Raw genomic sequence first — 24399 nt, forward strand, 5'->3', positions numbered from 1 at the left:
ACCACGCTGTTCCAATGCGGGTTGGTAGAATACACATGTGGCAGAACTTCTATAAAATTTGTCACATGCGGGTTTCCTCACGATGTTTACCTTCACCGTTGAGCACGAGATGAATTATAAAGACAAATTAAGCACATGAATCAGCTTGCCTGGATTTGAACACACAATCATCGGTTAAGATGCACGCGTTCTAACCAGTGGGCCATCTCGACTCAACCAAACGCTAACTTTAATTTTTTTTTTTTTTTATGGAATAGGTGGCAAAAATTATAACATTTTTTTCACGATGGCACATTTGAATTGTGACAAGAATACGGTTCAATTACATTGTTCCTATTATAAAATTATAAGGAACTACTAAGGTCTGTGGTTATACCTTGACGTCGGTGCCAGTTCTGGTGGTGCACATGACGTTCTCTGGCTTGAGATCGAGGTGGATGATGTTCTGTTCGTGCATGTGGCGCACGCCCTCGCACACCTGGCGCATGTAGTGCGCAGCCTCCGCCTCGCTCATGTTGTAGCCGGGCTCCGTTATGCGCTCGAACAACTCGCCTCCGGACATGCTGTGAGGTTGAGATTCAAAGTCAGTTTAATGAAAGCATTCTTAACATTATTGTATGAGACAACTACATTTTGGGAATATCAACTAATTTTATCAACAATTTCATGCTGTAAGGTTGAGATTAAAAGTAAGTTTAATAAAATCATTCTTACATTACTGTATGAGATAACTACATTTTGGGACTATTAACCAATTTTATCTTAATCAAAAATTTTCAAATGCCAAGTAAAGTATCTTTCGTAAACAATATTTTTTTTAGTTCATTTTGTATAACTATTTCATGCTGTTCAACAATCTATACTAATATTATAAATGTGAAAGTAACTCGTGTCAGTCTGTCGCTCTTTTACGACCAAACGAATGAACCGAATTTGATGAAATTTGGTGCGTAGCAAACTTGAACTGAAAGGATTGACATAGGCTATTTTTTATTAACGCTTGACAAATAATACCCTAAAACGCAAGAAAGCCGCGGGCGATAACTACTACGTCCATAATCAGGGAGAGAAATACTTACAATTCGAATATCAGCACCATTTCATCATCGTCTTCGAAGGCATCGTGCAAGTTGATGAGCTTGCGGTGATGCAGCTGGTTCATGATATCAATCTCCTTCTTGATGAGCTCCTTCTCCATGGCTCCGGCGACAGGTATGAACTTGGCAGCGAAGTAGTTTCCGGTGGCGCGCTCGCGACAGCGGTGCACGACGCCGAACGCCCCTGTGCCTACGACAGTAGCGATCACATTGATTATAAACTTTTGGGTAATTAGGGAAACATCGGGAACTTTCGAAACAAATTATTAGACAAGGGATTGGACTTTTGACGTGACAACGTCTTATAAATTGGTTTGCCGGGTGACACTTCAAGAAACTGCGTTACGCTCCGCTCACGTTATGCGCTCACAATGAGAGCGAGTGAGAGACACGCGTCCCTTCCACTCGGGCATGGTTAGCCCGCCTAAGAGCGAGAGAGACAGACAATTAGAATTATTTTACCACTCAAAGTCGTTGTCACGTAAAACTTTCGCCCGTATACTTTACAGGCAACCAATTTTTTTTCTACATACAGTACAACCTTTGCCAAGTAGAGACAGCAAAAAAAGTTTTGACATTTAAGAAAATGCATTATTTAATTAAAATTAAAAGATCCGTATATCGAAATGGTTAATGACAAAATATTATAATCATCAAAATCATAAAACAGCCTAATAGTTATACTTCCAATATTTTCAAAATGTTATTTAAACGTCTAACGATATATATTGTGCGATAAATTTATAATAATAATAATATATAATATATATGTGTATGGTAACAATTTAAAAGCGCACACCGTGCAATAATTTTAAAACTAACATAAATATAGTAATAAGCAATATCCATTAATACTAAAATAAATAAAATAAAGTGTCTATTGTATTTTTTTTTTAATTTAATTTCGATAAATATTTTCTTATTTTAATTATGAAAACTTATTGCTTATAATATATATTATAAACTGGTTATTATTAATTATTTTTGTAAATAATATATTTTTCATATCTGTGTTTGAACGTGCCTAGAAGCCAGTGTAATTATGATATTAAAAAAAATAAACTTATAACATTATAATATATAGTATGCGTGTGAGAGAGAGATGCAGATAGATAGAGATGCACTACATCGATCTATTCACACACAGACCTCCACGGGGTTTCCGTTTAGAAGAAGCTCTCACGAAGTCACCTGCGAAATTCGACATTGTTTTTATACCAGTAAGGTTCAAAATTGAACGACTACGTGTTAGTCATGTGTTAACAAAAAAATCTATTTTCCCAAGCAACTTCGTGAGTTAAGTTTAGTTCTACGCTTTACTTTCATGCTTGTGTTCATTTTATCGTTGGTTTATTTATTTTATTAAAGTCGGCACTGACTTGCTTCATTTTAGATACAAAATATTTAATCAAAATCGTCGACAAAAAATATATTTTTTTTAATTTAATTTTATATTTTGTCTGTGAAATCTATTCTCAAACCACAAACAATTTATTGTTTTGGATTTATTGGATTTATTCCGAGGTATATTTTAAAGCTACAGGTATTTTAAAGGGTTAATCAATTCGATCTTACTTACCCCTCCATTTGAACTAGGTCCGATGTAAAAATTGTAGCATGCACAAAATAAATGTATTTTTTTTGTACCGTTAACATGAAACATTTTATTTAAATAGCTACAAATTTAATTTCAAAACTCTTTAATTATCATCATGATTTAAAAAATTAGCGTTTTTATAAATAGTAAATTATTAATTATTCTAATTTACCACACATGGTTAAAAATTAAACTAATAATCAACTAGTATGCAACTAATTTGCAATGAATGTAAAACTTTTTAAAAATAAACTTAATTCTACATTTTATTAATTTATTCTAGAATAACACACTGTTCTATAATATGCTCTGCTAAATGATAATATGTTCGGTCGCAATGTAATGATAACGAGATCTGTGCCGCGGGGCAATTCATGTGATATAGGATGTTCAATATGCTTTATGTTAAGTATAGATATATGTCAGGTAGCTTGTACCAGCGTCTATTTCGTGTGCTCTTTTTCGGTATGACAGGGGTAAGGGAGTGCCACACTATAAACACACCTGGCAACATGTGGTTCTAGATTGTATACGCATATGTCAAATGTATTGCTCTACTAAAGTGTGACGTAAAACTCCAGTATTTTAAAGTTATATTATGTCTAAATTAACAGTGTTTCTTACATTTCCTGATTAGTTTGTTTGCGTGTGTGAATGTATGTGCTTATTTACGTATGTGTGTTTGTATGTGTGTGTTAGAGTACATATGTTTGTTAGAGACTTCTAAATGCCACGTGACATATGACCAATTTTGTATGTGTTGTCCGTGTATGCATATGTGTGTATGTAAGCGTATGTGTGTGTCATACCACTGTGTTGTTGTATGTATTATCTGTGTATTCATGTGTGTAGGTTTGTGTTCGAATGTGTGTTTGTTTGCGTATATGTGTGTTATTGTACGTTTTTTTGTGAAACTACTTAATACTACGTAACATGTAACCACTGTCGTCTGTGTTGTGTGTGTATTCATGTGTGTACATTTAGCTGCCTATGTGTGAGTTTGTGTGCGTAAGTATGTGTTATAGTACGTATGTGTGTGTGAGCCTTCCAAATGCCACGTGACATGTGTCTACTGTTATATGTGATGTGTACTTTGACTTTGGTGTTTCGTATCATTAAATCTTACTGTATTTGTTTCATAGTCGTGAACTAGACCAATGGTATGGAATTTATTAGAAGTCATATTGTATGACAAATAATGTGCACTAGGCTTAGTTATCTATGTGATTCAATAGGCTTATCTATATTGCAATGATCGCGATGTATCGTTCCAGCTATAAACTTACCAATCTCCTCGAGGATATCGTACTTGTCGTACACGGAGCAAGTGCGGATCTCGACGGGTTGCGGTACGTATTTACTGTAGATATCGAATACGTAGCTGTCGTAGTCCTTTACAGGGCCGTGGTCTGCGTTTGTACGGATGCGTTTGCCAGTTTCGTCGACTGTTGGCCAAAAAAAAGAAAGATATAATGTGTACTATTCTCTTATTCGGGAGTGTGTGGGTGTGTGGGTGTGTGTGTGTGTGTGTGTGTGTGTGTGTGTGTGTGTGTGGATATAAATTAATATAACCAAGAGCTAGAGTCGGTCGTTAGATAGCACTAACTCATTTTGCCAAATGATATAATATTATTGTGGGTCATTAACAAAGTAAGATGTAGAATGGAGATTATATGGGATTATTCCAAGGCTCTTTTAAGCTGCTTAAATTTAAAGCACATATTTAATTTTGTTGAAGTATAAGCAATTCCTAATATTTCATCGTCTTACTCCGGTAAATTGAGCTTCTATTTTCAAGTCAAATCATAGACACTATTTAAAAAAAATCTAGTACTTTTCAGTGCTGCCAGCTATGGGAACTAAATTATTGAATAATTTATGGAATTTTGGCAAAACACATTCTGTCGGTTTACCTTTATGCTTGACAATAATGCCTTTAGCGTAACGTTCATCATATGTACCAAAATATTATCTGTGGTCAATAAAATATTTAAAGTTCATCCTATGGTATTATACCTGGATATTCCATCTTCTTGAACTCCTTCTTGACGATGGACTTGGTTTGTATGAGCGACGTGGGTTCGCTGGGCTCCGAGCGTCCGTATATGTTCTCAGCGTACACGCGGAACTCGTATTGCTTGCCTGACGCTAATCCCGTGATCGCCATTGTCGTGAATCTGAATAAAATAAAAATTAAATTTTAACACACTTTATATACATCACAACAAAAATGCAAATATAAATAATGCTTAAATCTAAAAAAATATATAAACATTATTCATGTGTTGTACAATGAGTGGTCTTATGGGTAATTAGTCACCTTTTCCAGGCAACCCAATCACATTTATAATATTAATCGTAATGAGGGGTACAAATAGTAACGTCAACTTACCTATTTTATTATTTATAACATACTATTATCATATTCGTAGCAGTTGTTACTTGTAAGCTCTTTTCTATTAAACTTTACTTTTTACTTTATAATGAAATGTTAATTATTTCTAATTTTCAGTATTGCATTTTGGTAATGTCACTAATTATTTATTAACATTTATAAAATATTTTTTTTGTTTTAGTTTTGTTGCCTCATTATTAATTTCATGATTGTTATAAGGCACATAAACTATGATTACTGCTAGGGTTTAATATTGCACGACGTCTTACCTGGTGTTTCCTACCCTTATCCAGCTGGACATGGGGTGTTCTCTTTTCTCCACCAGGTAGTTGGTGATGTCTGAACCACCGTCCCAAACGGGCGCTTTCCATGATAGTGCCAGCGAATCCACGCCGATGTTGTCCACGGATGGGAAGCGTGGTGGGTCGGGACGATCTGGAAACGGGAGATCCAAAAATTTGAAGACTATAGGCATCAACTTAAGTACAATAAATTGAATTAGTAAATAAACTTTGCTGGTCAAATTGTAGAAACTCGAGTACAAAATTTGATTTTTTTTTAAATATATAGCATATAATATGTATATGTATATAGTATGTTTACCGCTAATTTCGATATTAATAATGGCCGAATCCTGTCCAAGTTCATTTTCAGCAGTGATCCTGTACGGTCCCGAATCCATCTTGCTGGCATCACGGATCGTGAGGATGGCGTGACGTTCTGAAATTAATATTATGAGATAATTAAGATTCATTTTAATATTTAATTATACGAGAAATAGAAATGATTAATCAAAACTTAATTATTTTGAAGAATAATATTAGCATCGTCAATCGTAGACAACACTATATCCTACCTTTTCTCTCAACATGGTAGTGCAGACCAGACTCAATAGTCTCTCCCTCTCGCACCCAAGTGATCTTGGGTACCGGGTGGCCAGTGAATGGAACCTTGATGACCACGTTCTCGCCCTTGTCGAAGTAGGCTGTGTCGCGGAATCTCGGCGGCACGTTCAGTTTTGGTGCGGCTGAAAGGAAATGAGGTATATTAATAACTGGAACGGTTAAGTTTAGTCTTAAGCGACACTAGCTTTAGATTGGCCAACTGATGGTTACCACTGGCCATACATATTAGCGTCCTAAGCAATATCTATAATTTCCCATACCAGTATTATATCCCTTGTGCTTGTAGTACTGACTTACTATATATACACTACAAACCGAAACAGAACAATACTTGGTATTGCTGTATGGTGGTTTGGTTTATTGTATGATGAGCTTGTGGTAACTATCCAGACGGCATTCGGGATCCAAAGCCACGGATCAAAATTACAGCAGCCTTAAGTGACTTAAATTATATTTTACTTATGACAAATGAGTTACATCTGCCATGCGGCGTTCTCCTTAACGACTTTAATAAATAAATAAATATGAGACAACATCACACACATTACTCTGATCCCAATGTAAGTAGCTGAAGCACTTGTGTTATGGAAACCAGAAGTAACGACGGTACCACAAACACCCAGACCCAAGACAAAATAGAAAACTAATGATAATCTACATCGACTCGGCCGGGAATCGAACCCGGGACCACAGAGTGGCGTACCCATGAAAACCGGTGTACACACCACTCGACCACGGAGGTCGTCTTTTTGAACCTTATGGGTAGGTGATAAGACTCACTCATGATGAGCAGCTCGGCGCGCGTGCTCTTGACGCCGGCCTTGTTGACGGCGCGGCACACGTACTCGTCGGCGTCCTCGCCGAACACGTCCATGACCGTCAGGAAATGGTTGTCGCCCTCGCTCCAGATGCGGTGGCGCGGACCGTTCGTTATCTCGCGGGCACCTGGTAACGACAGATAATATATTAATGATTAGAGGAGGTGAAGAGTCGAGATGGCCCAGTGGTTAGAACGCGTGCATCTTAACCGATGATTGCGGGTTCAAACCCAGGCAAGCACCGCTGATTCATGTGCTTAATTTGTCTTTATAATTCATCTCGTGCTCAGAGGTGAAGGAAAACATCGTGAGGAAACCTGCATATGACAAATTTCTTAGAAATTCTGCCACACGTGTATTCCACCAACCCGCATTGGAACATCGTGGTGGAATATGTTCCAAACCTTCTCCTCAAAGGGAGAGGAGGTTATTTTTTAATAACCATTTGTTTTCACAGGGACAAACAAACGAACAAGTCACGTAGACATTCGATACTGTATGGTGGTAAATTAGTGCTTTGATAAATGTAAACAACTCGAATTCGCGTGTTTATGAAGGGGAGTCTTTTAGGAATATAAGATAAGAAGTGTCCGTACTTTTATATTTTCGTATAAAATTTCATCAAAATCGGTTTAGTGGTTCAGATGTTAAACGTGCGTATGGTGTGATTTGATTTATCAGTTGCCTAAACACTAACTCGCTGAGTCTTCACACTAGAACATTGCCATACAACGTTGGTGAATGCGTTGGTATTACAATATAATTCCATGCATGGCATGGTCTTTTCTTCACGATATTTTCCTTGATTGCCGCTATTTTATAATAAAATCTAAATAAATACGACAAAGCACAATGGCTTTTACAACCATTTGATCCTAAAAGGTTTTGGTATTGCTTTATATTTCTTATTAATAAATAGTAAGTTTTTAGTAGTATATATATTTGTGGTATTTTACTTACCCTTGTACCACGTAATGGTGGGTTTGGGTGATCCAGTGATGGTGCACTGGAACTTGGCATTGTGGTACTGGATGCAGTTGGCATTCTTCAATGGTTTCACAATCTCCGGTGGAGTTGCAGCTGAAATATTTTTACACTCAGATTATAGAAAGCAATATATTTTTAATTCAAAACGTAACATATTATCATAGGATGATAAATTATGTTTTCAATTCATCATGAACTTAAATTTAATTAAATTTTTAACATTTAATTAGCGAATTGATTGTATCTGATATGAAGACTATTAAACATGAATATTTATAAAGTTTTTAGTTACAATAAACACAGTACGCCATAATCATCCAGGAGTACACCAGTCAACACATATTTTCTAATTTGACTACTTACCCTTGGGGTCTACGACCTTGACTTGTTGGCTGTTGGTGCTGGGCGGCGAGAGACCAGCCTCGTTCTGTGCTATGACACGGAACTCGTACTGGCGACCCTCGATGAGGTTGGCGCAGTTGAGTTGGTTCGCCACGCACAAGGTCGCGTTCACACGCTGCCAGCTCATGGAGCCGACTTCGCGTTTGTCTACCCAATAGCCTAAAAAAGGTATTGCTTATTTTAATTATATATTATATATGCTTATGTATTATATAGACATTAGTACGTTTTATTAGCTAAATGGGGATATGTAAACTCATGTTGGATAAAAGTTCCATTGCTTATATTATCAAATTCCTATGGCAATCAGTGTTACCTGTTATAGAGATACGGTTTAACTTAAAAAAAAACTCTTATTGAGACTGTTAAAAATAATTAAGAATGCAATATAGTTTTAGACCAATGAGAGATCTGTAATGTTTTGCTTAAAACTGTCAGTTTTCAGTCCTAAATTTTACGATTTCGAATCTCGTAGTTTTACGTAAATCTTGGATATAGTCTTCTACTCTGAGTTCTACTTTACTATTGCTAGTGTTACCTTGCACTCGCGATCCGCCGTCGCTTTCGGGCTTGTCCCACTCGAGATGCACGAAGTGGCCGCCCACAGACACGATGCTGGGCACTCCCGGAGCCGACGGAGGGTCGAAGGGCGCCTTGGCCTGAGAGGAGCAGAACATACATTGCTTATTATTATACTGGTTACAACAACAACAGCCTGTTAATTTTCCACAGCTGGGCTAAGGAGGAGAAGGTTTTGGGACATATTCCACCACGTTGTTCCAATGCACAACAATAACAGCCTGTAAATTCCCACTGCTGAGCTAGAGGCCTCCTCTCCCTTTGAGGAGAAGATTTTGGAACATATTTCACCACGCTGTTCCAATGCAGGTTGGTGGAATGCACATATGGCAGAATTTCTATGAAATTAGACACATGCAGGTTTTCTCGTGATGTTTTCCTTCACCGCTGAGCACGAGATGGATTATAAAGACAAATTAAGCACATGAAACAGCGGCGCTCGCCTGGGTTTGAACCCGCAATCATCGGTTAAGATGCACGCGTTCGAACCACTGGGCCATCTCGACTCCTTCCAATGCACATGAGGCAGATTTTCTATGAAATTAGACACTACACAGTTTCCTCACGATGTTTTCCTTCACCGCCGAGCATGAGATGAATTATAAACACAAATTAAGCCGATATCATAAAAATTTATATAGCGATTTAATGATATATGAAACCAAAATATCTCACCTTGATCGGGTTAACACCCTCCAATCCAGGACCGATGCCATTGTCGTTGGCGGCGTGTATCCTGAAGTTGTACTCTTGACCTTCCGTCAGACCGTGTACCGTGAACCTGGTATCCCTGACCGAGGACGCTATGGTAATCCAGGTGGTGCCAGATATATCTATCCTCTCGACCACGTAGTGGGTGATTGGCATGCCACCGTCATATGTGGGCGGTTTCCAGGCCAGTGTGCACGTGTGCTTGTTGATATCGGTTGTCTCCAGCGGTCCTTGTGGTGGTCCAGGTAATCCTGTGACGGTTACCGAGAACGAGTCTGATGTTTCACCAGAGTTGTTCTTAATTGTGATTTTGTATGTTCCTGTAAGAGAAAAAAAATGTTAATTATGTAAATATTATATTGAATATTTAATTTTAATTAACTTCTACTTTATTATTTGCATTTAATTGGACACATTTCGACCACAAGAGGAGTAAAAGCAAATAAAGAACATCGAATTGCAATCGAAGAAGGTAGCGTTTTGAATATCAGCGAAGTTTTTATCCATTTCAAAAGCAAAACTTATTAAGAATTCTGTATCACATAGTAGAGTTAACTACTTGTGCTAAGAGATGGAATATGTGTGCAACAAAGATAGAAAGATACTCATCTCTCTTTCTTTTTCTTTTGTATGGGATACATACCCATGTCATCCTTAGTGATGTCCTTGATGAAGATAAGTATATAGTCATCGAAGACGGTGTATTTGAGGTGAGGCGACTCGCTGAGCTTGTGTCCGTCCTTGCTGAGCGTGACGTCAGCGGGCTGGTCGCCCGTGTACAAGATCTTGATCTTCGTGTTGTCATGCTCCGGCAAGTGAAGGTCGCCCGGCATGCGAGTGATGCGTGGAGGACCTAGGGATGTTGATTTTATAAGTACACGATAATGGGGCTATTTGACAATGCGAAAAATAAATTATGAATTATTGTAATCAGTGTATATAAAAAGTTTAAAAATGGTCATTTACTAAGGAAACTTGAAAATATTACTTAATTTATTCATCAAAATAAAAATTCAATTTTTCAAACGTTTGTCACGTGACACAAAACGCTCCTCATTGGACGAGTTTATGATGAAGTCACTTTCTTGTTAACTTTGCTTTTCTACTGTGTACCACAGATTAAAATACAGCAAAGTGACGTCACCGACCCTATTGCAGCGCCATATTTTCCAAGTAGCGTTTCGTTTCGTTTCGCGCGTTATTTAAATATGGAATTTTTAATACGATATTTTTCGGCAAATATGTACTAGAACTAAAAAAATCAACTCTTACAGGGTTCCTTAACGTCTACTAAATAATATAAAATGGATTTTAAAAACCAGTCAAATAGCCTATTGTATAAATATAATCATTGAGGAGATTCCTTATAACGTCAACTGACTACGTAGTAGTTTCAGTCAGTGTTATCAGTGTTATGATTTATATTTTTAAAAAGAATAATACACGAGACAAAATATACAGTGTATACTCACTTCCGATCTTAAGATGAGCGGTGCAGTAAATGTGTCCAATGCTGTTGCTAGCTTCACACGTGTAGTCGCCCTCGTCAGCTTCCGTGGCCTCGAGGATGTTCAATTTGAGCGTTCCTTCGCGGGACTCCGCTATGAATCTGTTAAAGAGAGTATTATTAGCACAAGCGGTCATTAGCATCCAAATCGACAGGGTCAATTTGGAAATAAGTAATTCCAAATGTTACCATTACAATTTCCTGCCAACATACTTAATGTTGGAAGGAAATTGTCGTTATTCCTTGTATAGTACGATGCAACATAGATGTAGCATCGGCAAAATTCATACAACCGACCACAGCCGAATGAAGTACGAATGAATCCCAAAATATCAACATTTATTTCTTATTTGATTATGATCTTTACATAAACGTAATAACTTATAATATCATATGGCGTAATATATTCGTCGATTTACATGCACACGTTTTCTCGGGTTACACTATAGCGACGAATAGCGTCAAATGGCATGATAGGGAGTTATTTCTATAGGTCGTATAAATCGGCAGTAGTCGGTTTTTTTTTAATTTGCCGATGCTACATCTAAGTTGTGTCGTACTATACTTTTGTAGATGGCTTTTTTTAATTGATCTTGAGTATATGTGTCTACTGACCTGGCACCAAGTACGACCTCCCGGCCGTTCTTCAGCCAGCGGCCGACGGGCACGGGGCTGCCGGACGCGACACACTCCAGCACGTAGGGCCGGCCCAGCGGCGCGCACATGTTGGGGGGCATCTGTTTCAGCCACTCGGGCTTCGCCCCTCCGACCTCCTCGCCGGTGCGCACCGGGGTGGTGCAACTCGACGGTTCGGATTTGCCTGGATCACAATTATTTGGTTATATAACAAGGATCATTGCACAGAAAACTTTGCCGATAAACTCTGCCGTCTCGTAAATTCAAATCGTTTATAAAAAATACATTGGTGAAAAAGGCGTATTATTCGATACAAGATTTTGTAGATGATAAAAAAAGTGTGGAATTAATACCTGTTGACTTCCAGGCAGGATAGTAGTTTGATAATTGTATTGGCTAACGTGACTGTATTTTTTTAAATGTTGAAAAAGAGTAAACTACTGAGTTTCTTGCCGGTTCTTCTCGGTAGAATCTACTTTCCGAACCGGTGGTAGCTTCACTTAATTGTTAAATGACGATTCAAAAGTGCTTGTAAAAGTCCACTTGAATAAAGTATACTTTGATTTTGATTTAGATACTCATAAGTTGTAGTCAGATACTATTAAGTTGTTTTTCGTTTGAAAAAACGGATATAAATTATGCAACTAACCAGCATGGTTGACAGCTATGATCCTGAACTCGAAGTCAGCCTTCTCGCTGAGGTTGAGCGCTGTGAAGGTGGTATCGAGCACGGTGTAGTCGTTACACTTGAGCCATACTGAGCTGCTGAGCTCACGACGCTCGATAATGTAGCCCGTTATACGGGAACCTGTGGGGATTTGACGATTGTAATTAAATAAATAAATAAATAAAATAAATAAATAAATAAATAAATAAGAGACAACATCACATACATTACTCTGATCCCAATGTAAGTAGCTAAAGCACTTGTGTTATGAAAATCAGAAGTAACGACGGTACCACAAATACCCAGACCCAAGACAATATAGAAAATTAATGATAATCTACATTGACTCGGCCGGGAATCGAACCCGGGACCTCGGAGTGGCGTACCCATGAAAACCGGTGTACACACCACTCGACCACGGAGGTCGTCAATTGTTGTTCAAACAAAAACCTACCCTACATGGTAATGCTATTTAGTTGGTCCTAAAAGAGCTTAAATATTTTAATACACATAGGCAAGGAAAGTATTGGGCTCCTAGTGAAATTTTGAAACTATTACCAAATAGCTTGACCGAAAATAATTAAATAATTTATGATTTCACTCATGATCACGGGTTCAAACCCAGATAAGTACCGCTGTTTCATGTGCTTAATTTGTCTTTATAATTCATCTCGTGCTCAGCGGTGAAGGAAAACATCGTGAGGAAACATGCATGTGACAAATTTCATGGAAATTCTGCCACGTGTGCATTCCACCAACCCGCATTGGAACAGCGTGGTGGAATATGTTCCAAACCTTCTCCTCAAAGGGAAAGGAGGCCTTTAGCCCAGCAGTGGGAATTTACAGGCTGTTGTTGTTGTTGATTTCACTTTATTCAAGCTACAAACCTCCGTCAGATGCCGGTGGGTCCCACGAGACATCCACGTAGTTCCTTCCCACTCGGAGCACCCTCGGCGACCGAGGCGCCGAGGGCGGGCCGGCCTTGCCGCGGACCTTGAAGGGCTGCGAGCTGGCCGAATATTTACTGAAGCCGGCCGCGTTCTTCGCGCGGACGCGGAACTCATACTCATGACCAGGTTCCAGGTTATATGCCTGGAGGATTTATATTATTATATTAAGCTAGTTGTCACACACGTATTTGCTCGTTTTAGGGAGTCGGTTGTCAAGTGTTAGACCAAAAAAAAATCCTATATTCTTGCTAGGAGTTCAAGTTTACTTTACAGCAAAATTCATCAAATTCGGTTCATTGGTTTGGTCATGAAAGAGCGACAGACAGACAGTTACTTTTGCATTTATAATATTAGTATAGGTGTATAAATTAGAAGAATATACACCTAATATGGTGGATGATCTTTATTTTGAGAATTTAATACCTATGTATTATCTCTATAGAACTAAGAAATTTAATATACATTGTTTAGTTAAATAGTGTTGTAATAAAATATTGTAGATGTGTATAGTATTGCCCATAATAGTCAATATAATTTCCAGTACCTGGTAATTGCAATCCTTAACGAGGTAGTCAGAACTAGTCCATAACTTGTCCTGTACATCTCTAAATTCGATCTTGTATCCTTGGATGCGAGCTCCGCCGTCTGATCTTGGTCTATCCCAGACCACGTTGGCAGTGGAACCGTCCCAGTCCAACACGCGAGGCACGCCAGGCGGGTCGGGTATCGTGAATGGGAACTGTAGACAATTAATAGAACAATTCATTAAATGTCTCATAAATGTTGTAAATTAGTGGTCGCCAGAGGCTTCATTAGCGTTTTATGGTGTTCGTTGTCATGTGTTAGGCAAAAGAAGCCTATGGATATGCCTATATTCTTGGAATTCATGTTTGCTCCATACCAAATTTCATGAAATTTAGAACCGAAAAAACGATAAACAGACAAACAGAGTTGCTTTCACGTATATAATATTAATGTAGATAGCGATTAATTTAAAATTAATAAATAATTGTTTCTAATTTTTAAAATTATATTTTTTGCAGCACATGAATGTATCTTTGCCATTTAAAAAAAAAATAAATCAATTTGACATTAATGACATTAGTCGGGTACGAATCCTATTACGGAAGTCTTTGAGTTTAATAGAGTCGTGTCTTCTCCATAGCACGTGACATTGGCGAAATAATCTGTGCCCTCTTGGCACAAAGAAAAACCATAAAAAAAAAAGTTTAATAGAGTTAAGTTTCAATACCTTGGCAGTGATATAGTCGTCCATTGTCAATGGCTCTGAAACGCCGTACTGGTTCTCAGCGCGAACGCGGAACATGTATTTGCGGTTCGGTTCCAGGCCCATCACGTTGTAGTGGCAGTTGCGGACAAACGATGAGATCTTTGACCATACCTATATAGAAGTTACGAACATATAATAATAATGCAATATTAATAGGTAAAAACGCCTATTATAAGTTTGATTTAATAGGTTGGAGGAAAATATCTGTCATAGTTTATAGAAACTATTTGAATTCATTTAAAAAAAATAGATATTTAATATTACTCCATTATATATGCCCCGTTATTTGTTACAACTTGTTGCCATCTTTCAGGTAAAAATCCCAATGACTCACCAGCAAGATTTTTATTTTTTATTACAGGAAAAATATATATGACAGAATATTCCCTCCAACCTATATATAATAAGTCGACGATAATACAAGTATAAAAGAAAATTCGAAATTTTATAACTTGACAATTTGAAGTATATTTACCTACTCGAATTTCTTAAATAATATCTTAAATACTCACTCCAATATTATCCATCTTTTCAACGATGTAGTTAGTGATGGGCGAACCACCGTCATCTAGTGGTGGTTTCCATGACAACGTGCAGGTATCCGGCGTGATGTCAGACACGTCGAGTGGTCCCACCGGTGGGGATGGCCTGTCTACGACTAGCACCTGAAAGATTAATAGAATTAATGTATATTATATCGTACAAAAAGCAAGAAACAGTAAGCTCAGAAATGTATGTCTTGAAACATACTTTTAATAAAACAATTTGTTGTCTTAAATTTTTGCGATTATTACACATTTAAATAAAACTAGTTATAACGGATTTTAATCGCGTATATTAATTATTTTGGACATCCCGACGTTTCGAGCACTTTACAGCGTTCGTGGTCACGGGTAGACCCGTTTTATTTAAACAATTTGTTTATCATTAAATTAAAAACACTGAACTAGCAGGTGTTTCATTAATATCTCTGTTACAACTATAATAATTCCAAATAGCTTACCCTGCAAGTACCACTGTCGGATCCTTCGCTGTTGGTCAACTGTACAGTGTACGAGCCCGTGTCAGATCGCTTAGCGCTCGAGTTGTGGAACACCGTGTCGATGTCAGATGTTACGAATCGGATGCGGTGGTCGGGGAATACTTCCTCGTTGTTTATTATCCATGATACCTGAGGATTCAAAAATGTATTTGAATATAAATCGTCAACGAGATTAAGACTTATAGCCATTTATATCGAATAGGATGTTATTTGAAATGTATTTAGCTAACCTTCGGCCTCGGGTTTCCTGTGAAGGGAACAGTGATCTTGATTTCCTCGCCAGCGATGACGGTGATGTCCCGAAGGCTGAGGTCGCTGGTGATGCGTGGCGCGTTGGGCGGGGCGCAGGCACGGATGGCGTCCGAGCTCTGCGACCACGGGCCTTGGCCTGCCGCGTTCACGGCGGATACGCGGAACTCATATTCGTGGTTCTCGATCAACCCTATCACCTTGTAAGTCGTGTCTGGAATGTGTGCATGGGCAGCTTTGGTCCATTTGTCTTCGGTTATCAGTCTCTTTTCGAGAATGTAGCCGGTAATGGGTGATCCTCCATCGTGACGCGGTTTCGTCCAGGTGACTGTGATCGAAGATTCTGTCGTTTCGACGGAACGAGGAGCACCGGGTGCACCAGGCGGGTCGAAGGGATGTCTGGCTCTGATCGGTTCCGTGGTTTGTGCCGGATCAGACTGGCCGTACTGATTCTCGGCCATGACTCTGAATTCGTAGCTCTTTCCAACGGTCAAGTTCTTCACCCGTAAGAACGGTGTCGTGACGTAACCGGACACCTTTGTCCAGTTAGGCGTACGAGCTTCACGCTTTTCGACGACGTAGTTTGTAATCTCTCCGCCACCATTATCTTTCGGTGGGTTCCAGTACAATGTAAGAGCTTCACCTTCAAATTCATCCGCACGTAAGTTCTCCGGTTTTCCGGGTCTGTCGAGTACGCGAACATTGATTGTGGCAGTGTCGTAGCCAGATGGGTTACGTAATTGCAAACGGTATTGTCCACCATCTGATCTCTTTGCATTCTTGACAACAAGAGACGCAGATTCAGGTGTAATTTTCTGGAATATTCTTGAATCACCTTCAACATCGAGTAACTTATCATCCGCAAACCATGATGCAGTTGGTTGCGGGAAGCCGGTGTATGGTACGTGAATGGAGAAGTCCTCACCAGCGCGCACAGTAATGTCACGCACGCCACCGAGGTCCATGCAAGGTTTGTTGGGTTGTTCAGCGATCGTAATATCACCTGTCTGTTTGCTCGGTTCAGATTTGCCGACATCATTAACAGCGATGACCCTGAACTGGTACACTTCACCTTCCTTGAGGTTAGGTACAATGTGTACGAGGGTCGGTACAGGTACGTCGTTGACGTCCTTCCAATCTTTGTCTCCCTTACCCTTTTGTTGAACAATATAGCCCTTGATTTTAGCACCACCATCACTCTTGGGTGGTCTCCAGGACAATGTGACAGAGTCTCTTGTGATTCTGTCTGCCTTGGGTGCTTCCGGTGGGCTCGGCTTGAGTCTCTGAGTTTGCGCGACAATAGGCTCAGTGGGTTTGCTAGGTTTACCAGGTCCAGCTTCGTTAACAGCAATGACACGGAATTCGTAGCGATTGCCTTCGCGCAGATCTTGTACCGTGTAGCAAGTGTTTGGTGTGGGGTAGTTGTTAACCTTAATCCATTCACCTCCACGTTCTCTCTTTTCGACGTAATAACCAGTGATAGGCTTTCCACCGCAGTTCGCTGGTGGTTGCCATTCCAGTGAGCAGCTATTAGCACTGTAGCCAGTGATTTTAGGTGTATCGGGTGCATCTGGTGGATCGAATGGCAATTTAGCCACAATAGGTTTGCTCTCTAATGGCTCAGAAACACCATACAAGTTCTCTGCGCGAACTCTAAATACGTATTTTTTACCCTCAGTCAAGTTCTTAACAGTGAATGAGCATTTAGGGCAGAAGCCTGCAACTGTTCGCCAATCGTTAACACCAAATTCGGCGACTTCAACAACGTAACCAGTGATTTCACTGCCACCATCATCAGTTGGTGGCTGCCATGATAAGCTCATTGATTCATGAGTTACTGGTGTGCAACATAGCGGACCTTTAGGTATTCCAGGTTTGTCGACAACGATGACTTCGATATCAGCAGAATCTTTACCATGCTCATTATTTGCAGTAATTGTATATTTGCCTGCATCTTCCCTAGTAGATTTTTCGATGCTGAGTTTTGTTTCATCAGCTTTAGTCTCGGCAGAGATTCTGTGGGAAGGCACGACTGGAACAGTTCCCTTGTTCCATGTAATTCTAGGCGTTGGTGCACCAGAAATTGGAATGTTTATGTTTATAGGTTCACCAGCTCTAACCTTGATCTTGCGACCAATAAGGCCGTCTAACCACAACTTCGGTTTCTCCTTCATTGGTTTGGCTATGAAAACGTTTGATGGATCTGAAGGCTGTCCTGCACCAGCTGCATTAACAGCAGATACTCTATAATCGTATTGATGACCTTCTTGCACTCTTTCATCATTATATTCATTGAATCGAACTGGTTCTCTATTAACCTTAATCCATCTACCAGAAGCCTTGTCTCGTCTTTCAACGTCATAACCAATAATGTTTGATCCACCGTTGGATATTGGCGAAGACCATCTGATTTTGATGTGATCTTTGTCTGCAGATATGAGTTCTGGTTTGCCTGGTCTGCCAGGTACCGTGTACTGGTTCTTGGCAATGATTGGCTTGTCAGTAACTAAAGGCTCAGAACGGCCTTGCAAGTTCTCAGCAAATACTCTAAATTCGTACTTAGTGCCCTCATAAAGACGGGGTACAGTTGCGTGTGTGTTTTTGGGATTGACGTAAGTGACAGCTGGTACCCAACCACCACCGTGAGTCAAATCACGTTTTTCAATAACATAACCAGTGATTTCACTGCCACCATTGTCTTTAGGTGGGTTCCATGACAAAGTTACAGATTGGGCAGTGATTTCTTCGTATACGAATGGTGGTTGTGGTGGTCCGGGCACATCCAAAACGATCACGTCGAAGCTTCCCTCGTCAGAACCAGAATCGTTCTTCAGTGACAAATGGTATTTTCCGGCATCTGATCTCTTGCAGTTTACAGTGTGGACGATTGTGTGGTGACCTACAGAAGTAACAGTGGTCCTTTCATTTGTTACCACTGGTTTATCGTCACACGTCCATTTGACTTCAGGTATAGGCTCTCCAATGAAGTCAATATCACAATGGAAGATGAGACCAGCCTTGATACGAATCTCTTTAAGTGGTGTAAGAATTTTAGGTGCAACAAATCTATCCTTGGCTGTGATAGTATCTGAAGGTTCACTGGGTTCTGATTGTCCAGCCTGGTTTACTGCGATTACACGGAATTCGTAATCCTGGCCTTCAACCAGATCAGGTATAGTCGCTTTAGTTTTGCTAGGTGGTACATGTGCAGCATTTACCCAGTATGGGCTGCCCTTTTCTTTCTTTTGGACGATGTAACCAGTGATGGGCGCTCCGCCATCGGATTTGGGTGGATTCCATTGCAAGTCAACATGGCTCTTGCTCCAGTCGGTTGCTTCTGGTTTACCTGGAGCGGACGGTTCATCAAACTCGTTCTTTGCAACAATAGCGCGATCTAATTCTAAAGGCTCTGATTGTCCAATAGCGTTAACAGCGCTTACTCTGAACAAGTATTCTTTCATGTGGATAAGCCTGGTCACTTGATGTGATAAGAAGGTGCTCATGCCAGCATCAGACCAGGTGCCACGTGAGAGATCCATTTTCTCAATGACATAATGCAAAATTGGGGATCCACCATCATCCAGTGGTACTTTCCATGATAACGAGCAGGAGTCTTTTGTAACATCAGAAACAACCAAAGGTTTCTCTGGTCTCGAAGGTTTGTCCAACACAGTAACTGTAGCACTGGCTGAGCATACTCCTAAGTCATTCTTCAAGGTTAGTTTATATACGCCACCGTCAGAACGAACGGAAAATGGAATGTCTAGTATGACCCTATTGTGCGTAACCTGAATATCGATTCTATCCGATGGATGTACAGCTTTACCATTAATCTGCCATTCGACGGTTGGTTTAGGAGATGCCTCAACTGGAATATCATATTGTATCCTCTGGCCTGCTTTAACGGTCTTATCAGCAAGAAGCATTTTGTCAAATGTAGGTACACAGAACCTAGCTTTAGCCACTTGAGGTGTGGATGCGTCCGATGGTTCACCGTTACCTGCCTTGTTAACAGCAATTACTCTGAATTCGTACTCCTCACCTTCTTGGAGTCCTGGTACCGTTGCTGTTGTCTTGTTACCTGTTACCGTAGCAGCCACTTCCCAAGGACCGTACCTTTTCTTCGCTTCAATAATGTAACCAGTAATTGGTGAGCCACCATCCTTCTTCGGTGGAACCCATTCTAAGTCCATATGATCTTTGTCCCAGTCTTTAACAACTGGTGTACCAGGCTTGTCTGGTGTACCGTATGGGTCCTTGGCTGTGATTGGTTCTTGGCCGACAAGTGGTTGCGACTCACCATGTTTGTTGACAGCACGAACTCTGAAATTGTAATCGTGGCCTTCGATAAGATGGTCGATGCGAATGTGGCATCCTTGAACTTCTCCAGCTGGAATCCAGCGAAGATTTTCTTGGTCCATCTTTTCAACAACGTAGTGGGTAATCTCACTGCCGCCGTCATCTTTAGGTGGTCGCCATCTGAGCGAACATCCAGACCTCGTAATGTCGTCTACACGTAATGGGCCTTCTGGTGGAAGAGGCACGTCCATAACCAATATTTTGACTGTAGCAGTATCTGTTCCGTTTACGTTCTTCGCTTTGAGGGTGTATGTACCAGTGTCAGAACGTTTAGCGTCAATGACTCGAATTTTAGTATTGTGCGAGTCATTGTAAATCTTAATTCTGTCAGTATTAAGTACAAGGTTTTCTCCATGTAACCATTCTTTAGTCGGTGTAGGTTCACCAGCGACTGGTACGTCAAGCTCGAAGTTCTGTCCGACCTTAACTTTGATGTCGAACATGAAGTTTCTGTCAATCTTTGGCGCCAGGTTCTTTGGCCTAGCCAGATGCGGGGCAGTTCCATCACTTGGGATACCCTTACCCGCCTTGTTGACAGCGCGAACGCGGAATTCGTATGTATTTCCTTCGATTAGGTCGGGAACTTTACCAGTCGTGACGTCACCTTCAATCTGTAACATAAAATATTTGTCAATAAAAAGTATTTCATTATTTCTGTAGTCATTTAATTCATCAACGCTTTTTTGCTATATTCTATTTTTAAAGGTAACTTTCTTACCTGTGCACATTCCTCCCAATCCGGTGCGAATCTATCCTTCTTTTCAATAACATATCCAGTGATTGGAGCTCCACCGTCTGTGCTTGGTCTGGTCCATTCCAATTCCACGAAATCTCGGTCAAAGTCTTTGATCTTAGGCGTACCGGGCTTTCCGGCGACGTCGAACGGATTCTTAGCCTCCGTGGCGTGAGGTGTGGTGAGAGGTTCGGACTTTCCTTGTCTGGTAGGAAAAAAAAGAAGGAATTTAGTAAAAATAATAAGTTAAATTAACAATTAAAATACGAAGAGTTTTCCCGAACTTATTATATTGTACAAACGTACCCACAATGACAAATGGCAAGATTGTCTAAAAAAATTCTTCATTATCTAACGAAACTGCTATTATGAATGCAAGTATATTTGTATGTCATAGTAACTTTATCAAGGCTAGAGTACAGAACCGACCACTATTAAATTTGACAACGAGACAAAATTGTGGTAGCCTTGTACTACCTGAACTACATTAGGAAAATACATATAAAGTAGAACTGACCTGTTAACAGCCCGCACCCTAAACTTGTACTTGTGTCCAGGCTGGAGTCCATCCACCTCCAGGTTGGTGACGGGTCCGTCGGTCTCTCCGGCGTTGACCCATCTACCCGTGGCTTCGTCCATACGTTCCACGACGTATTTCTCGATTGGTTGACCACCATCGTCCGCTGGTGGGTTCCACGATAATTTGGCACCATTTGCGTGAACATCGGATACCTGAAAGTATTATAATTGATATCGTTAATGAGGTCATAATAAAATATATTAATTAGAAGAATTTTAAAAAACCTTTAGAAATTACTAAATACACTAGGTTCTTTTAAATTTGTTTGAGATTGTAAAAAAACCAAGATAAGATAAGAATGTGAAGTTAATTTGAGCTTAGAGTACATTGTTGACAAAGTTAGCATTAAGTTTATATCAAGCTTTTGATAACAAATAGATTATCGTTATAATCAATTGTATCTTAAATAATAATAATAATAAATAATATATGAGACAACATCACATACATTACTCTGATCCCGATGTAAGTAGCTGAAGCACTTGTGTTATGGAAATCAGAAGTAACGACGGTACCACATACACCCAGACCCAAGACAACATAGAAAACTAATGGTAATCTACATTGACTCGGCCGGGAATCGAACCCGGGACCTCAGAGTGGCGTACCCATGAAAACCGGTGTACATACCACTCGACCATGGAGGTCATAATCTTAAATGTGATCTTAGAAATTTGAAAATTTCTAAAACTATAGCCAGTTACCTTGAGAGGTCCACCCGGAGGGCTGGGCACGCTCAGTACGATGACCTCCACTTCAGCTACGTCCTTGCCGTTGCAGTTCTCAGCGGTGATGGTGTACCGACCACTGTCGGAGCGCGTGGCCGCCTTGCACTGCAACTTGGTGTTGTAATCCGAGTGCTGGACTTTCATTTCTCCACCAGACTTCACCTCCCTCTTACCGAGGTACCATTTCGTTTCTGGCATAGGTTCACCGGTAACCTGTTGGAGATTAGTGTTACATTTAGACATTTGAACATAAGTATAGTACGACACAACTTAGATGTCGCATCGGCAAAATTCGTAAAACCGATCACATCCGAATTAATTACGCTATCCCAAATTATCAATATTTATTTTTCACGCGAATATGATCTTTGCACAAACGTAATAACTTGTAATATCATATGACCTAATATATTCGTCAATTTGACGCGTCGATTTACATGCACTTGCTTTCTCTGACGCGTGAATCCATAGCGACGAATAGCGTCGAATGGCGCGATAGGGAGCAATTTCTATTGGTTGTTTAAATCGGCAGTAATCGGTTTCATTTTCATTCTATTGCATTTTCCGATGCTACATCTAATTTGTGTCTTACTTATAATCGTTTAAAATTTATTTTTCGAAAGCATTATAAGCATTTTGTAATTCCGACATTAAAATGAGTTGGAAAATATCTATTAGTGAATGAGATTTCGTCGATAAAGTTATACACACCTTGACATCAAAACCGAACTTCTGTCCGACCTTGATCTTGATATCGATAAGGTTAGTTCTGTCGATCTTCGGCGCCAAGTTCCTGGGCTTAGCGACTATCGGATGAGTGCTGTCGCTGGGCACGCCCGGACCTGCCTTGTTCACTGCGCGGACGCTGGAAATATATTCACGTGGTAAACATTTGCTTAGGATATAGAACAGGGTTGAAAATACTGATAGGTATATGTAAATTCCTTTATTTCACATTGGCACTTGATTATACTTAGGCGCTAATGCCAATCTATACTAATATTATATAAGTATCTTTCTGTCTATCTGTCGCTCTTTCATTTACCAAAAAGCTGAACCGAATTCGATGAAATTTTGTGTGAAGCAAATTTGAACTCCAACGAAGAACATAGACTACTTTTATGTGTAACACGTGACAACCCAAACCCATAAAACGCGAGCGAAGCCGCGAGCGACAGATAGTTATTAATATGGGAGATACACACTTCCAAAAGAAAAACAAAGTTAAATAAAAGGCTTATACTGACAAAGGCATTCAACATCAAAGGAGAAGTTCTTATATTATTGTACTACCCAATTACCCGTATACCGTATTCGACCCAATCGTCAAAATTAATTTAAAAACAGTATACAAATACAACTCAATCTTACCGGAACTCATAAGTCTGTCCCTCAACCAAGTCAGGGACTGTGCAAGTGGTCTTATCAGCCGGAACTTCGAGCGCCTTCTCCCAGTTGCCGAACTTGTCCTTCTTCTCGATGATATAGCCCTCGATGGGAGCACCGCCATCTTCCTGAGGCGGGGACCACTTGAGGTCCACGTGGTCCTTGTCCCAATCCGTAACTGATGGTGTTCCTGGCGCACCTGGGAGATAAATCGCATCACGTTAGTCATGGTATAAATAATATATAAATAATATTTATTTTAAGGAAAATATCTCATAATAAACATAACAAAATATATCGACAGTAAATATACTCTAGGAGTATTTAATAAAATCGTAACAGAGAATCTTTACCAGACAAGCGCATTCAAAAAACCTTAAGTTTTTTTTAACACTTGTCTATCACCGTAAAGGCGCAACCGACTCTATGATCTAAGACTATATGTCCCTTGCGCCTGTAGTCTAAATCTAGTAGAAACTATTAATACGTACCAGGCTCGTCGTAGGGATTCTTAGCAACGATCTTGTCCTCAGAAACGAGAGGTTCGGATTCTCCCTCCGAATTGACAGCTGATACGCGGAACTTGTATTCCTTTCCGGGCGTCAAGCCTGTTACTTCACAGCCTGGAAAATAATTTCAGTGTTAATAAGTCATATTTTTAAATTGCAACTGCTTCATATATTCTGAAGTTACGGAAGGTAAGCAAGTTATAGTAAGAATATTCCAAAATGTATTTTGTCAAAATGATGACAGACAGGCATTGAGCAACATTATTTAGTT

At 39.8% G+C, this 24399-nt stretch overlaps 1 protein-coding gene across 1 annotated transcript in view; it reads right to left on the reverse strand.

Moving 5' to 3' along the window:
* LOC124540563 (twitchin) overlaps positions 1–24399 on the reverse strand; it is a 110366-nt gene that overhangs the window by 13859 nt on the left and 72108 nt on the right. The window contains exons 110-137 of the mRNA XM_047118239.1: positions 24111–24242; positions 23605–23818; positions 22945–23098; positions 22210–22446; positions 21443–21657; positions 20911–21130; positions 15815–20803; positions 15546–15713; positions 15055–15207; positions 14504–14653; positions 13796–13990; positions 13189–13393; positions 12284–12442; positions 11614–11818; positions 10964–11100; positions 10135–10344; positions 9456–9811; positions 8740–8860; positions 8163–8360; positions 7773–7892; positions 6775–6939; positions 5946–6116; positions 5693–5809; positions 5359–5524; positions 4711–4871; positions 3981–4139; positions 1080–1287; positions 377–563 (exon numbers count right to left, since the gene is read on the reverse strand). Of these exons, the coding sequence (XP_046974195.1) occupies positions 377–563; positions 1080–1287; positions 3981–4139; positions 4711–4871; positions 5359–5524; positions 5693–5809; positions 5946–6116; positions 6775–6939; positions 7773–7892; positions 8163–8360; positions 8740–8860; positions 9456–9811; positions 10135–10344; positions 10964–11100; positions 11614–11818; positions 12284–12442; positions 13189–13393; positions 13796–13990; positions 14504–14653; positions 15055–15207; positions 15546–15713; positions 15815–20803; positions 20911–21130; positions 21443–21657; positions 22210–22446; positions 22945–23098; positions 23605–23818; positions 24111–24242 (9872 nt within the window). The remainder of the gene's footprint in view (positions 1–376; positions 564–1079; positions 1288–3980; positions 4140–4710; positions 4872–5358; positions 5525–5692; positions 5810–5945; positions 6117–6774; positions 6940–7772; positions 7893–8162; positions 8361–8739; positions 8861–9455; positions 9812–10134; positions 10345–10963; positions 11101–11613; positions 11819–12283; positions 12443–13188; positions 13394–13795; positions 13991–14503; positions 14654–15054; positions 15208–15545; positions 15714–15814; positions 20804–20910; positions 21131–21442; positions 21658–22209; positions 22447–22944; positions 23099–23604; positions 23819–24110; positions 24243–24399) is intronic.

This window comes from Vanessa cardui, chromosome 25 (assembly GCF_905220365.1).
Source record: "Vanessa cardui chromosome 25, ilVanCard2.1, whole genome shotgun sequence".
Classification (NCBI taxonomy): Eukaryota; Metazoa; Arthropoda; class Insecta; order Lepidoptera; family Nymphalidae; genus Vanessa; species Vanessa cardui.